This window comes from Rhinichthys klamathensis, unplaced genomic scaffold, assembly GCF_029890125.1.
Source record: "Rhinichthys klamathensis goyatoka isolate OS25496 unplaced genomic scaffold, OSU_Roscu_1.1 h1tg000192l_1, whole genome shotgun sequence".
NCBI lineage: Eukaryota > Metazoa > Chordata > Actinopteri > Cypriniformes > Leuciscidae > Rhinichthys > Rhinichthys klamathensis.
In genome coordinates this window covers 187,124-204,059 of record NW_026606718.1, presented here as the reverse complement: position 1 = coordinate 204,059, position 16,936 = coordinate 187,124, and the positions used below count along the sequence as shown (strand labels likewise).

The 16,936-nt window shown below is 35.6% G+C and overlaps 1 protein-coding gene and 1 long non-coding RNA gene across 3 annotated transcripts in view; both read right to left on the bottom strand.

The window, feature by feature from the left end:
• Positions 1-3,203: 3,203 nt before the first annotated feature.
• On the bottom strand, positions 3,204-3,806 carry LOC130095640 (uncharacterized). The gene is made up of 2 exons (XR_008808143.1): positions 3,754-3,806; positions 3,204-3,711 (listed from the first exon to the last, which is right to left on the bottom strand). It is a non-coding gene; the product is annotated as an uncharacterized LOC130095640 (long non-coding RNA).
• Positions 3,807-7,095: 3,289 nt separating this feature from the next.
• nfkb1 (nuclear factor of kappa light polypeptide gene enhancer in B-cells 1) overlaps positions 7,096-16,936 on the bottom strand; it is a 39,253-nt gene continuing 29,412 nt past the window's right edge. For both annotated transcript variants that reach the window (XM_056262369.1, XM_056262368.1), the window contains 7 exons: positions 12,239-12,440; positions 11,989-12,158; positions 9,852-9,954; positions 9,478-9,614; positions 9,327-9,387; positions 8,254-8,420; positions 7,096-7,252 (listed from right to left, as the gene is read on the bottom strand). In XM_056262369.1, coding sequence (XP_056118344.1) covers positions 7,112-7,252; positions 8,254-8,420; positions 9,327-9,387; positions 9,478-9,614; positions 9,852-9,954; positions 11,989-12,158; positions 12,239-12,440 — 981 coding nt within the window. In that variant the 3' untranslated portion in view covers positions 7,096-7,111. The remainder of the gene's footprint in view (positions 7,253-8,253; positions 8,421-9,326; positions 9,388-9,477; positions 9,615-9,851; positions 9,955-11,988; positions 12,159-12,238; positions 12,441-16,936) is intronic.

Genomic DNA, 16,936 nt, shown 5'->3' with positions numbered 1-16,936 from the left:
CTAAATTTGTTGGGGTTTTCTAACTGATGGGTGTTTTAGAAATCATGCAATTAAAGGGTTAGTTCTAGTAACCATTTAAGATGCAGAAAGCTTGTCGCTAAGCACCGGCAAATTTAATAATAATGTGTCGGAAACAATAACAAGGAGACATTTTAGCTCCAAAGATAAAGATAAAGATTTAGAGATTGACCTTCAAGCACATTCTTTCTTCTAAAAGTCACATTTCCAGACGAATTACATCATATGAATCACCACCTACTAATACTTATATTTTCTCATGAGATCTGGTTGGATAACTGCATTCTTATTGGTAACAAATCACAAATGGTTGCCATTGAATTCTAAATATAATATATTAATATTATCAGCGATTCACTTCACCCTGGTATGTATTCTGGTCTTGTGGAATACATATAGTATATATCTATTATCTGCACTGGAAATCTCTATAGAATTCAATTGACAGGACTATCACAATTTGTTTCAGTGAAAACTGGATAGCAACTAATAGCAAAGGGATAATTAATAATAATAAGTATAATAATTCGTTACATTTATATAGCGCTTTTTCTGGGACCTCTAAGCGCTTCACATATGGAAGGGGGGAACCTCCTCAACCACCACCAATGTGCAGCTCCACCTGGATGATGCGACGGCAGCCATATTGCGCCAGAACGCCCACCACACACCAGCTTACTGGTGGTTTTGGCAGGCTCAAATCTGGCAGAGCTGGAGATGGTGAGTATTAGCTGTCCATGAGCTACCAGCAGGATCAACTTTATGACTCTCTATGGGCTTCTCCCTTGACTTTATGGGACTTTATCTCCACGTCCCCCCGATTGCACGTGAGCTTCTACTTCTGTCTATACGGTAATTTCTCTACTGCGCGACAGAGAGTCGCTTGTTATTACGCAATCGTTATCGACGGCCATAATGTAAGATACAAGGTAATGGAGCATTTTATACATTGTCGTGTTTCTTTAGAAATAAACAATGGACTAATTGAGTCTTTAAACGCCTCAGATGTAAAGTTATTCGCTGTCAAAGTGACGCCAAAATGAATGGGAGTCAATGGAATGCTAACAGCAGGTGAAGGCCTGTTAGCCAATGGCGGCCCCCGGGGAGACTTCAGTTTCCGGCTGATGGATTACCCCCTTGGAGTTTACTACGGAGCCACTAAAGGGACATGCATGGTGGTGGAAAATAATAATAATACAATGCTTTTGCGCTCTCTCGCAAATGTTTTGCGTTCCCCTGAGAAACTTTAAGTTTGCTTGCAAATCCTTTTGAGCTTTTCTCGGTGTAACACAAAAGTTTTTGCGAGGGAACAAAAGTTTATTGGGGGAATGCAAAACATTTGCGAGACAATGCAAAAGCATTGACAAATATTTTTTCCTCCATCTCATATTTTTTTTCCTTCACCATGTCCCTTTAAAGGCTCTGTAGTTTACAATGTCAGAATTGCGAGATATAAACTCGCAATTACAAGACATAAAGTTAGAATTGTGAGAGATATCAACTTTTTTTTAAGAGATTTCAATTAAGAGATTTCGTCTTGCAATTCTAACTTTTTTTTCTCGCAATTGTTTATATCCCACAATTGCCTACTTTCTCAGAATTCTGAAATATAAACTCACAATTACAAGTTACAAAGTCTAATTCTGAGGAAAAAGTCAGTTCACAACTTGACATTTTATTACAATTGTGAGTTTATAACTCACAATTCTGACTTAATAATTCGCAATTGCAAGTTTATATCACGCAATTCTGACTTATAACTTACAATTGCTAGTTTATATCATGCAGTTCCGACTTTAAAACTCACAATTGCAAGTTTAAATCACACAATTCTGATTTTATAACTCGCAATTGGTAGTTTATATCACTCAATTCTAAGAAAAAAGTCGCAATTACGTTTTTTTTACATTTTTTTATTCATTGGCGGAAACAAGCTTCCATAGATTAATAAAAAAAAGAAAAGAAAGACGTAGTATATAATAATATTATACTGGCTAGTTATCAGGCGAAATGTTCAAACAGCTTGCCACACACACTAGAGCTCCAAGCAGGATCCACAGGCTGTTTTTAGAATGCGGAATTCCGTTGTGACGTCGACGCTCGCAACATCATGATGTTCTGCAGATGCGAGAGTTCCACGCCCTCCTGGCTGCTTACTAACAGTCATAATAAGTGTTTTATGTCATAGAGTAGTATAATAAAAAAGTTTTTTTTTTTTTTTTACTTGTGTGAGGACATCTCCAAAAGGAGGCTTTGTCAGATTTAGCTAATTTCTGTAGCCAATTTGGTCCCCGAAGTGTAGCTAAAAACACCTTCAGACAGATACAATCAACTACAGATTGGGTGGTCACAGCTATTTGTATGCTTCCTGTTATCATACACATTTCTTTTACGTGTCTCACAGATTGCTAAACACATTGATGACACGCCTTTAACATAGGCTACCTGAAATAATACGTAATAGTGTACAAGCCAAATGTTGCTAAAATTCACAATTTCAATGGTTGTTCTGAGCACAATGAGGAATGCTGTAGTGCAGTGATTGTCATTTGTCAACGAAGGATACAGGTTTGGCTTTGTAAACTGTAAACAAATAATACAAATTTAAAATTACATTGAATAATCACGATTTTTCTTCAGTTCCTTTTTATAGAATAATGTTTAAAATGAGCATGTTTTATAAATGTATGTGGATGGCACTCATAGTAGAATAGCTATTATGTTAATTCGTGAGTAGGTTTTTTCACTCAGTATCAGATGCTAACACATTAGGACGAAAACATACTGCATACACATTTAACATTATGTGTAGCTATTCTTATGGCAACTAAATTGCTAAAAGAAAGAAAGGAAAACTGGGTTGAAAAATGATAGTTAATGATATTGTCTATTAAATTATAAGTTATACTTTATTGTTAGGCTTACAGTTATCTTATTGCAACTTTAATTAGCTAAAGACTATAATATAAAAGTGAAAATACATGAGGTATTATGAGAATTCAGATAAATAATTGGATGTTTTAAAAAGTAAGACAGGACTCCATCTGCTGGTGATTTTACACAACACATCACAACAAGCGGCAAAATGAAAATGGCTGTATCAATTATGGAGCAGATACAAATTTGTGTGCAATATGGATAGTCAATATGTACAGGAGATGTAAAATAAAATTTCGAAACAGTAGTACACAATGAATCGTTTTATTATAAAAAAGTATCACAATAAAACCAGTTACAAAGCACAAACAATTTTCCCTCTGTACAACACTGCTTCACAGGGTACAGACATAAATACCAATTTACAGCCAAAAATACATTACAGTGCCTGTCAAACTTTTAGTCTGGGGTTTTGGATGGTTTTGTTGCTTTTAAAAAAAAACATTATTTACTATAGTATGAATAATATTACGGCAGCTAAAAGCATTTTGGTGACGTGAGTCCCCAAGTCAGTTCAAAGGTCAGAGGCCATGTTTAGAACATTTCATAAAGCAAAAAGAAAGACAGCTGATCTGGGACACAAATATTCTGTGATGCATGAATAGAACTGATTCTACATTAGCATGATATCGGAGTGATGTTTTGTATAGTTCACACACAACAGAAGGGAATGAGATTTCACTTTTTTTTAACAGAATGATAAAAATGTAACTACAAAGATATTTCTTTAAGGGCACTTGAGGCATCTGGTTGAAGCTATCCACACACACACACACACACACACACACACACACACACACACACACACGCACGCACGCACACACTCCAATCACTGCTAAGGACTGACTCTTTGATCAATCAAACAAGTGGAAGGGAGAATAATCTCTCAAAGCTTATGATTTTTTTTATTTTATCAGAACCCGTGAGCAAACATTAGGAATTACAGGTATAGCACCACTAAATGCAAAATAAATTCCATCGCCAACCCAAATAACAGCTGAAAGGTTGAGTATGAAGGGAAGAACTTTTTCCATCATCCAACAGATTCGATTGGTCCAGAGGGTCGTAATAATCCAGTAGACCTCCTTTTCCTCTCTTCCTCTTCCTGTATGTCATTGCATTGCAGTTCCAAAAGAAAACCCTTTGCAAGCAAATGACTATGAGGAAGTCTGCATAATAGGTTATCTAAACTGAAGGTGCTGTTCTTAAATTGGATTGTTTGTTAAAGTCTATTAACAAAGGAAATAGTTGAGGCCAGACTTATCAAACCAGACGTTTTTTTTTTTTTTATTAATAAACAATTCAAGCAAGAAATGTTTTTTTTTGTTGTTGTTTTTTTTTTTTTGCAAATCAGGCCTGAGAATCTAATAATGTCCAAGACATCATAACCGACTAAATATTTAGTTGTGGACGTCATTGTTCAGCTTAAGCACAAATGAAAACAGCCACTTTAATATACCCTTTTAAAGCTATATTATAGCTATTTAAACATAATATAGCTCTCATAAAAGGAAAAAAATAAAAAATTCAAATAAGTGCTTTTTGGTATTATTCATATTAAAAAGCTAAAAAAAGATAATAAAATCCCCATGGCCAGAGGACTCCCCAGCTTAAGGACTCCTCAGAGTTCAGAGCTCATTTGCATTTTGGGCGTGGCTGAGCAGCATCCACAGAGGGCGGTGGCCAATCAAAGGTTTTGGAGGCGTGTCCTGAGGTTGAGTGGCACTGCTGCTGTAGTGAGGAGGGAGAAGCTGGTCTTTAGGGTCAGGCCTCAGTTTGTGCGATTGTGTTTGGAGTGAGTGAGACCAAAGCTGGGGCTCTAGAAAGAGGTCTCCACCCCGCTGTCACATATCCCACTCTCCTCCTGTTGGGGGCCCAGTGTCAAAGCCTGAATGGACTTACAGAGCCCTGAGAAAAAAATATATATATATATTAATATGACCATAGAAGCATTTCAAATATTTTCCCTAATTAAAGACAATGAAAAAAAAATTTGTATCCTAAAATTATGAAAAAAAGAAATCCAAATATATATATATATATATATATAACACGTTTTATTTATATAGAATAAAAATGTCATAAAAGTTGCTTTATAAAAAGAAAACTATATACTATTATAAAATGAATTCTATAATCCTACGCCGAAACTATCTCTTTTTGATCATTGTGTTTGCTTGGCAATCGTAAACCACAGAGTCACAAGCAATCGTAATATTTTTTATTTGATTATTATTAAATTTATTTACAGATGGTTCTAAAAGTTTGCAAAAATAAATACATTAAACAAAAACTAATATCACCAGGTTAACCACTTGAGTGACAAGTTGAATAAAAATAAAAGAGTAATTTAAAAATAAAATAAGTCATAATATTTGGTTTGTCCCTATTTTGCATTAATAACAATAATACTCAGAATATGGAATATTTTACATAATTTTACATCATAATGTTTCCTAAAACCTTTGTTTCCAGATTTAGAATCCCAAATTTCATGTGGACCCCACTATATTTATTGAACATTGGTGATTTTTAACAAACAACGTGGCACAACAATATGGACAACCACGAGAAGGAAACAGAGACAAAAAAACAACAAAAAAAAAACTTTCCCCTACTGGCTTACACACGCTCACTGAAGCCTGACGTTGAACCCTTCAAATCAGACAGCAAGGTGAAAAGACTTGTTTCAAAGAAACTGCGCTAGAGACAAAAAACAGAAGTGCCATATCTGGCTTTCACTTCTGTTCCTGGGAATCCCCCTCTCAAGTATCCACTTCCCCCCCGAAACATCGGCAGCACTGCAGAAACTATATGTGAACATTACAGCAATGTGTCGGGTCACCCTGAGACCGAGGGGAACTCCTTTAGAATGCAGTGGCAGTGCTGTTTTGTTGACATCATGCTCGAGTGCACATGAGGTGATGTCAGGACCACAACGTGATATTATTGTTAACGAGAGAGGGGACCGAGACTGACAGTGATTTAGTCCTGGGGGTTTTTACAAACCATATTGTGGGACAAAAAAAACCTCCACAACAGAGGTGTGTAGTACAAAATCTCACTCATACTATGAAATGTCACAATGACGACGTGCTCTTGGGAAAATATCCAAAATGCCTCACCAATGAGCAAAAAAAAATACCTTTCGAGAACATGAATCTTTGAGGTTTATGTTCTGGTACACAAAACAAAACATTAAAGCAATAAATAAAGCAGTCAAGGCCTTGTGTTACTGTGATTTTACAATCTTTGACACAGTGGCCTTGAGTGGCTTACTGGTTTTGTAAAATGATTACAACCGAAATGTGATTAAAATATTATCAAAATTAAATGTAGTCAATGTATTAATAATCATAATAAACCACTCTTCTGCCAGATAATTTATTAGCCTAACTGTGCGCCGTTTACGCAATTTAGCAATTTGCATTCCACTGCCTTTCAAAAGTTTGTAGTCTGTTTTTTTGTTTTGTTTTAGGAAGGAAATTAATACTTTTATTTAGCAAGGATGCAATAAATTGATCAAAAGTGACATTTATATAATGTTGGATAAGATTTCTATGTCGAATAAATGCTGTTCCTTTGAAATTTCTATTCATTAAAGAATCCTGAAAAAAACATACCAGTTTCCACAAAATTATTAAGCAGCACAACTGTTTTCAACATTGATAATAATAAGAAATGTTTCTTGAGCAGCAAACCAGCATATTAGAATGATTTCTGAAGGATCATTTGACAAAGAAATAATGATGCTGAAAATGTAGCTTTACCATCACAGGAATAAATTACACAATTTCACAATATTACTGTTTTGAATTTTTTAATAAATAAAATTCAGCCTTGGTGAGCATAAAATATGTCTTTCAAAAAAAAAATCTAGACCCCAAACATTTGAATGTCAGTGTGTTGTCACAGTTTTTTTCTTTTTCTTTAAACGAAGTGTATCTGATCAGATTTTCTTTTTAATATTATTTGACGAATTACTCATTTACTAACATATCCAAAGGGACTTACAGTGGAAAAGTTGCTGCGACCAACCCATGGTTATGCATACTGAAGGACACAATGGTAGCGGTTCATGGATCACCCCTTGTTGGCTAAAACCAACAACGTTTGGCTTCCCAGCCCAGATGTTCAACTACTTAGGCCACACATATCAAACAATATTACCTGTGAGCTGAGGTGTGGTGTGGACAGCTTCAGGCTCCTTACACACAGCCTGGAGTAAACTGACAGCACTGCTGTTCCCAACATGCTTCAGTCCCTCCAGCAGCTCATGCACCGTTCCTCCAGACACCTGAAGGAGACAGATGATTAGCAGCTGAACCAGAGCAACTACAGGAAGCACAAAAATAACAGTTCAGCCTACTGATAAAGTTAGTGTTAGAGGAATTCATATCTTTAATGTCATTCTCAGAAATATGGATTGATAGGTTTAGCCTTAAGCATAAAATGCCATATTTCAATCCAGTATTTCAGGATATATATATATATATAAAAAACAGTTCACTCAGTTTTGTTGCATCTTGTGATTGATTATATAGATATGATATATGATATGGCCTGTCACAATCATGACGACGTGCTGACAACGAATTAATCATTCAAATAATCACAATTAACAATTTAATTCTGTTTGGTTCATGTAACTTACAATGTAAGCCTACTATGTTTGTTTTTTTTACATATTATTAATATAATATAACATAATATAATGTAATGTAATATTATATAATATAAACACACAAGCCTTCATTTTGTATGAAGGAAGACCTTTGACTATCTTTGTGTTCTTTTATATTCTTTATTCTTGACTCCCTGGCTTTTATAGAATAACCATGATTATACAATTAATCATTGTGATAGGCCTAAATATAATATAATATAATATAATATAATATAATATAATATAATATAATATAATATAATATAATATAATATAATATAATAGTCGACAGGTTTAGTCCTAAGCATAATTAATACAGAACTTTTTCAGTTCTAAACATTCAAAGTTTTGAGATTAAATACATTTAAAATACAAAAGAAATTTCCTAAAGTGCAACAAAGTATTGAATACACTTATATCTAATCTGTTTGGGAAAATCAATTCTCTTAGACACACATATCAAATCCGTTTACTGCCCCACTTTAAAAACTTATGCAAATTCGTTCATAACAGCTGAGAACTGTTGCTTCTGAAGGATGGCAGTCAGTTAAGATCAGATTAAAAGACAACTACTTTTTCTTACCACTGTCCAGTGTTTCTGTAAGATTGAAAAAGGAAGGGAATTTGTTTACCTCGTAGCTGTCCAGCAGCTTTCCAGCAGGACAGGAGCTGAGCCTGAAGGCGCTGGTCAGGATCCCAAGCCCCAGAGCATGAGCCAGACTCTCCCAGCCTCCCGTCTGCCCCTCCAGTGCCTGGCACAGATCCTGCTTCGTGTCACAGCTCAAGCTCTTCATGTCACCTGCCAACACGAGCCACACACATTTAAAAACTGCTGTGTGTTCTCAACATACACTAACTTTCCAAAGTTTGGGCTCAGTAAGATTTTGATACTTTTGTTCAGAAAAGATGCATTAAATTACACAGTAATTGACAGTAAAGACATTTACAAAGTTAAATATTTCAAATAAATGCTGAATCCTGAAAACAAGCATCACGGTTTTCACCAAAATTGTAAGCAGCACAACTGTTTTTAACTTTGATAATAATGAGAAATGTTTCTTGTGCACCAAATCAGCATATTAGAATGATTTCTGAAGGATCATGTGACACTGAAGACTGGAGTAATGATGCTGAAAATTCGGCTTTGCCATCACAGGAATAAATGACATTTTAAAATATATTTAAAAAGAAAACAAGTATTTAAATTGTAATAATATTTAACAACATTGCAATATTTTTGATTACATGAATGCAGCCTTGCTGAGCGTAAGAGACTCAAAAATATAAAAAATGCGTACGAACCCCAAACATTTGAATGGAAGTGTACTGTACATAGTAGTGAAATTGTTTTTATTTTTGCTAAAAGTATTACAATTTTCAGCAGAGAGTATATCTGTTGAATATAAACAATCAGGGTTCCGACACCTTTAAATAAATTTCCATGACTTTTCCAGTCCACTGACTTCATGATAACTGGATAAGGGTTTTTAAAATGGGTTTATGAAGAGTATTTAAATAGTTTATTAAATATTTAGAGCTGAGCATAATTATATTATTATATTTCCACAATAAATGTTACTTTCATGCCAAGATTTGATTGATTTACATAACTTTTTGAACCTAAAAAGCCCTAAAAAAAAAAAAAAAAATGTTTAAAAAAATGTTTAAAAAAATTAAACATGAAAAGAATACAAGGAGCTCATACCTTGCGGTGGAACGACGATAGTGTTGGGCTGATACTCTTCTCCATTAAGAATATCATACACCTGTCAGCACAGAACAGACCACACATTATTTTCACAAACAATGACAACCAGCAGTACAATTACATTACATCCTACATTTGGGAAACCCACCTCTGGGGAAGTTGCCATGTTCAGAGGGGTCGTCCCGGGAATATAGCCTTCGTCCTCCTCCTCGTCCTCGCATGTGCCACACAGCTCATCATCTTTAAAGAACAGCGGTTCAAAGTTCTCCTTATGAGGATCTGCTCCTAAAAGCAAAGCACACAACACTAGTTGGTTACACCATGTAAAGGTAAATTAATCTACTGACTATGGATGGACGCAATTATAACATTTACGACCTGGGATGAGTCGTGAAACATCTTTAATAAATGATAATGAATTTGCTTTAGAATGATTCTACCAGATCTATATATAACTCATTAATGGCAGCAGGCAAAGACAGTTGTCATGTTAGTTATAAATGAACACACATAATTCCTCACCTGCAGCCATTAGAAGTGCGCTCAGTTTGGTCGAGTCCCGTCCTGCAGCAATGTGCAGAGGAGTGGAGCCGTTATAGGTGACGCTGTCTACATATGCGTTACCCTGCATAGACAAAATGTTACACGTGCAGTGTTATTCATCAAGAGATAACTTCATGAGCACGTTATTTCTGCATTCACGTTTGCATTCGTCTCCTCACTTTCAAAGCGATTTATGGAAAACAAGATTGTCCTTCATATTTTAATATATAAGATTTGATATACTATGTAGACAAATCCAAAGTTCTTTCCACTGTCAAGTTTGACTGTTGGTCCTTCAGAAACCGCTACGGCTATGATGTCAGACTTGTCAGTGTATACTGATATATATCATGTGACCATCTTTGTTATTATATGCACCTCCATTCAAAAGTTTCGGGTCAGTAAGATTTTATAATTATTTTTAAAGAAATTACTCCGCAAGGACGCATTAAATTGATCGAAAGAGACAGTAAATACATTTAAAATGTTACAAATAATTTCAAATAAATGCTGAACTTTCTATTCATCAAAAAAGTCTGAAAACAAAATATCAAGTTTTCCCACAAAAATATTAAGCAGCACAGCTGTTTTTAACATCGATAATAATAAGACATATTTCTTGAGAAGCATATTAGAATGATTTCTGAAGAATCATGTGACTGCTACTGAATATTAATCTTTGCTATAAATAAATAAAATAGAAAAAGGTTATTTTAAATATTACACATTAATAATATAAAACATATATTATTTTTTATTACAGTCTTGGTGAGGATAAGAGACAAAAAAAAAAAAAAAAAAACAGCAGTTAAAACATTAGTATTTGGGATGCACCGAATCCAGATTTGTGGGGTTCGGCCGAATACCGAATCCACTGGTTAAGATTCTGCCGAATCCGAAACCGAATCCTACTCTCATCCTCAGTCCATTAACACAGTAAACACATTAATGAAGTAAACAAAGTGGATTTTTCATTTTATTTTATTACTGTAAATAATAAACTTACTTTTATAACTGTAAAAAAAAAAAAAAAGAATAAGCAACATTATGCATTTTAACAGCGGCGATGTTGTGTAGCCTATTTAGAGTCCTTGCCACCATGAGACAAATCGGCATTGCAAATTGAACATGTAGCTCGACTTGAATTGCCTTCTTTCACTGAAAGTACTGCCAAACAACACTTTTTCTGCTCACGAGTTCCATTTTCACTTTCTCACAGCCTACTGCATTCGAACGGTCCACCTACTGTACGAGTGGAAATAAGGTGTGGCCCCTTTAAGAACTGCGCGCCGTATGTGCCGTGCGCCTCGAACACATGCCCATGTATGCGGGTTATTTCTGTTTGATGCTCATTTTTACCTTATTTTGTTAAGTAACGCAGTGGACGGTAGAACGTGTGACAGACAGTTACACAAGTTCGATTGTGGAATAAAGTGCGAGTTGTGAGATGCCAATCGCCTCCGTGAGTCTGTCTGGCCTCTGCAATAACTTTAGCTGTGAGCTATCCCTATTTTTCTTCCTGACACAACGCGTTACACTACAGGCTTGTTCGACTTGAACCGGCGCTGCACAGACAGATCAGTTTATGACATCAAAGTCCCGCAAGAGCAATTCAAAAGCATAAGGAGCCATCTGCTCTCTATTCGTTCACGCGGTACTTTGATGTCATTCACTGATCGGTGACTTCGACGTAGCGCGCGTAGTCGGTTCGGTGGAAAAAAATTCTGAGGTTCGGCAGAAACCGAACCCCGTTAAAAATCCCAATATTCGGCCGAATCCGAATCCTGGATTCGGTGCATCCCTAGTATTTAGTATAGTAAAGTATTTATTAATTTGAAAGGGTTATTGTTACTCATTTCACATGAAACGAGTTCAGCCAATCATAACAGAGGTTATTTAGCAATAAAAAGAGAAAGTAGAATCAACTTCTAACAGTTAGTGAGGTCACTAAAATATACACTAATTAACATTTATAAGTGGGCTTCAGTTGAAAAAACAATACAACAGTAAAGTAAACTTTTAAATAGTAGAAATATGCAGTATTCACTAAAGTCACTAAAACTCCTCCAAAACCATTCACTGCCTCATTGATCATGTAAGGAGGTGTTAGTAGTACCTCCAGCAGGAGGCAGCCAGCGAGGGAAAGGTTTCCCAGCTCTATGGCCAGATGAAGCGCTGTGCGGCCACACGTAAGCTCCTGAACCTCCACGTCTGCCCCGCCATCCAGCAGGGCCCGCACACAACTCAGACTGTTCGCCTGTACAGCCAGGTGAAGCGCGCAGAGACCTGAACACACACATATAAACACATCAGAGCCCAAAACATTTGAACGCATGAATGATTCTCAGACAGTTAGTCCAGCGTACCTGCTGTGTTGGGGATGCTAGTTAACTGCGCCACTGACTTGTGCTTTAGCAGCAATCGCAGCATGCTTTCCTCTTTCTGTTGAGCCGCCAGGTGAAGCGCCGTGTTTCCATGGCGATCTGTCAGCGTGACGTCCACCTTGGCCTCCAATAAGGCCTCGACTACCTCTTTCTGCTGCGTCAACACTGCGAGGTGCAAAGGAGTCTGGGACAGAAGTATCAGAGGATTTTATTGGCTATCGAGTTTTTGGAAATTTCACAGGCCTCAGTTGTAGTGAGAAACAAAACCTGTTTTTAAAGTATTGTGTGAGTTTTTAGTATACCTGGTCGTAGGGCTGTGAGGTTAATCGAAATTGATTTTTCGATTTTGATTTTGGCTTCCAACATTATGAAAACAAGATAATTGAGGTAAAACGATTATTGTGCCGCTGCCGCCCAGCGCACCATCCTTTCCTTTACAGCGGTGCACTTTCGTTCCTCCCTAAGCCAAACTTAATTCATATTCATACAGAAATTCATACAGGTTTGGAACAACTTGAGGGTGAGTAAATGATGACAGCATTTTCATTTTTGGGTGACCTATTCCTTTAATGTATACAGTGAAGTATTGCTGACTGTTTACTTGTCTTCTGTAACTGTTTTGAGGACCTTTTACTTAGCTACATTAGTTAACTTAATATTAGTGTTTGCTGAATTATCGATAATTGTGAAATTTCACTGATATCTAAAATTTAGGGATGCAACAAAATAAAATTAAAATTAGGGCTGAAACCAAAACTTCTGGATGCACTTGGCTAAAACCGAAACTGACTTCAAAAAAAAAAAAAAAAAAAAAATTAATTTCTTCATTAAAATTAGTTTTTTTGTATAATTGTAATAATATTAGACTTTTTATAATTATATTGAATCTGACTTTAAAAAAACACAAGCCAATAAAATAAAATAACCACACCTTTATTTAAAGTAACACACCAAAATTGGACATAAAACATATTAAGATAATATTAAATATCAATATATTATTCTTCATTCAGTTCTATGCAAAAGAATCAGATTTAACAGATTTATTATTAGAGGTAGACCGATAGTGGATTTTACCGATAGCGATAACTAGGTTGGCCCACGCTGGCCGATAACCGATTAATCAAATTATAGTTTTTAAAATAGATTTTGAATGAAAACAGACATAACATAAATTAAAGCTGCTAGCAGCATTTAGCGGTGTTCAAGCAGTTAAGGCCTTTAAGGCCGTTAAGCACAAAAGCATCAAAAGACATTAAGTTTTATGTAGCAAGCATTTAAACATTGACATCATAGATGGAATAGACCATGTTTTAGCATGATTTACCATGATATACCAAATTTAGTGTGATTTTTCATGATCTACCATGTTCCAGTATGATTTACCATGAATCTAGCATGATTTACCACAGTTTACCATGATTTCCCATGTTATAGGATGATTTACCATGATATACCACATTCTAGAATGATTTACCAGGATTGTAGCATGATTTACCATGATTCATCACATTGCTAGCATGATTTGCCATGATCCACCATGTAATAGTATTTTTTACTATGATTTACCATGTTTCTATCGTGATTTACCATGATTTACCACATTGCTGCATTGATGTGAAGGGCCAATAAAAATGAAGTGATAAACTCTGACAAAAAATGATTGTGTTATAATAGTTAACATGGAAAAACTGGTTTGCTTTAGTGCTTTGATTTACTGTTGAAAATCAAGTGTGTCAAAATGAGAGTGAGACAATAAGTGGTCTTCTACTGCCCTCTGCTGGCCATTCTACTTATTAATAAAGTGTTTTCACAGGTGCTTTTACACTCATATGTAGACATTTGATCACACACACACACACACACATACACACAAAGTCATTATATAAATATATTTTAATGGTCTATAAGCATTTAATGTCTTTGCAAGCTATTAATCAGATTATTCAGCATTTATTCAGAAACCTAGGACTACACACACACATTCTGTTGTAGATACAGATATTTGAACTATGTGATGGAAAAAAGAAATGTTTACTGCAATTGTCCTTCAGGATTCATATTTCTCAATGTACTACAATAGTCAGTTTACCATGGTTTGTCTTAGTTTACCTTGATGTTACCTTGTTGTGACCGAATGTTACACAATAATTTATCATGATATACCACATTCTAGAATGATTCAGCAGGATTGTAGCATGATTTACTATGATTTACCACGTTGTTAGCAATTATGTGAAGCTTCAGAACAGTAAAGTGAATTGAAAGACAAAATATGATTGTGTTATTATAGTAATTGTCACATAAGGTTATTTTTTAGTGTCTGAATATATGAATGCAAAAGCACATGTGAAAAGACTATTAATAAGTATAATGTCCAGCAGAGGGTAGTAGAAGACCACTTATTGCTATAGTACCACTTTTATTTTGAACTACTTGGTTTAATCAGTATCAGGGTTTCCGCGGGGTCATAAAAAGTCATAAAAACGTCCGGCTTTTCCATACAAGGTCATAAATTACATTTAGCCACATCTTAAATTGATATGCTCATTCATTCATTATCGCGATATAATGTTTTCTCTATAAAACGATATCAAGAGTTCGATAAATGTTAGATCATGTTTATGCGCCAAAAGCGGAACGAAACTCATTTGAACCGCGCGCGCCTCACGGAGCGTTTATCCGCTCGGCTCAAAGTCCAAACGGCAGCGTAGCGCGATCAAGCTCACTAGAGCAGACACGTTCTTTTACTGTCTATGGTTAACTTTGATCAGTCTCGATCACGAGATCCAGTGAGAAGCACTTGAATTCAGCGAAGAACACAAATGTCTCAGTGATTTAAACCAGTTTAAAGGCAGATGAAACAGCGCTGACGAACAGGAGAAACACTGTGCGCAACTATACAGTCAGAAAGCTTTTCCATCTACACATTTACATCCTTTACCATGGTTTTACTGTAACGTTAGCCTAGTAATATTAACTGCACCATGAAATGTGGGATACATATTGAATTGTATTATATTATTAATGTAGACAATGTATTAAAGGACTAATGGAATATAATTACAGTATTTATGTATTTAGGCTATAGCCTACTGTTTTTCATACATTTCATAAAGATACGTGCCATCAAAGCCAGGCAACACAAACCTGTTTCAAGACTTGAAACAATATCCCCCATTAGCACATGCAGAAACTAAGAAATTAATTTTGAAATAAAGATATTATTTTTGTTAAGGAAAAAATACAAATGTTTGAATGTTCTACCTCAGATTTGTGAAATGTTCACCTGTTTGGCAAGTGTTTGTCATGATATGTTTTGACAATAAAGAGTAGTTTAAAACCACAATTAACGCTCTGGTTTCTACAACTTTCAGTTAGGAACAAAAATCTGCCTTCAAAGTTCAAAGAAATAAAGAATTGACATTTATCGTCATAATTATCGATATTGACTGATATTATCGTGATAAGTGTTGTGTTGTTCCTGTGTTATTGATACTTAGGAAAAGGGAGCCTTCAGTTTGTTACTCTTAAGAAAATGGAACCTTTAAATAATTAAACTTATTACTTTTAATGAAAGTCAATAAAAAAAGACTTTTGAAAGGAAGTTATTTTTCGTAATTCGAGTAGGTCATAAATTTAAATAATATTGGTCATAAAAAGGTCTTAAAAGGTCTTAAATTTGACTGACTAAACCCTGCAGAAACCCTGAGTATTGTGCACTAAAGCAAACCAGTCTTTCAATGTGAATACCATTATGCATGCTTACACACACACACAAACACACACACACACACACACACAATTGTGGGTTATGATATTGTGAAAATCTCTTTTTGTGGTCCTTAAGCATTTCAGATATTTATTTGTGATGTAAAAATATTAAACTTTCTAATAAATCATTATTTAATATTATATTATAAGCATTTGTTTGTTAGCCATTGCTGAAAACTGGTTAAAAAAGATTAAAAATATCTAATGCTGTTGCTCCCTCTAGTGGACAACAGCGGTTTTACAGCCTACATAAACGGTTGAAATGAATGACAGGAAATTCGTTTTTTTTTTTTACTTATATCTCGGGAACGAGAAAGTGAAAAAATCTGAAACTCAGAACTTAGATAGGGTTAGAGGAGCCCTCTTGAACAAGACCATCCCCGTGTTGCTGAGTGATTGCTGTCGGGAGTAATGTCCGTTTAAATGCATATCTTTGTGGGCTTATATCTCGGGAATGCCCAGGCCAAATCGCACCAAACTCGAATCGAAGCTAGATGAGGACGAGCCCTTTCCAACAAGCTCTTCCACAAGGATCTAGATGGTGTGGATCAAGAGTTACAGCCGTTTCAAGTTGGGGTTCTCACAGATTAGCGATCCGCGGGGGGGCGCTCCCGAGCCCCGCGACGAAAGATTTGGATCAAGATCCCTGAGAGGACCTTACAATCAAAAATTGAGCGGGCAGAGACTTTCCGTTTTCGAGTTATGAGTGAATTCGTGCTTGGGGGGGCGTGGCCCAATGTTTTACTTTCGTTTTGAGGCTTCCTGTGACAATTAATTATAGAGGCAAATTTTGTCTGATTTGTCTGAAATTTTTCAATGCCGTACAGAGTGATATTACACATGTTCTTGACCTTTTTTAAAGAAGATCTGAGCATTCATTTAAGAGATCAGCATTTACAGCCAATA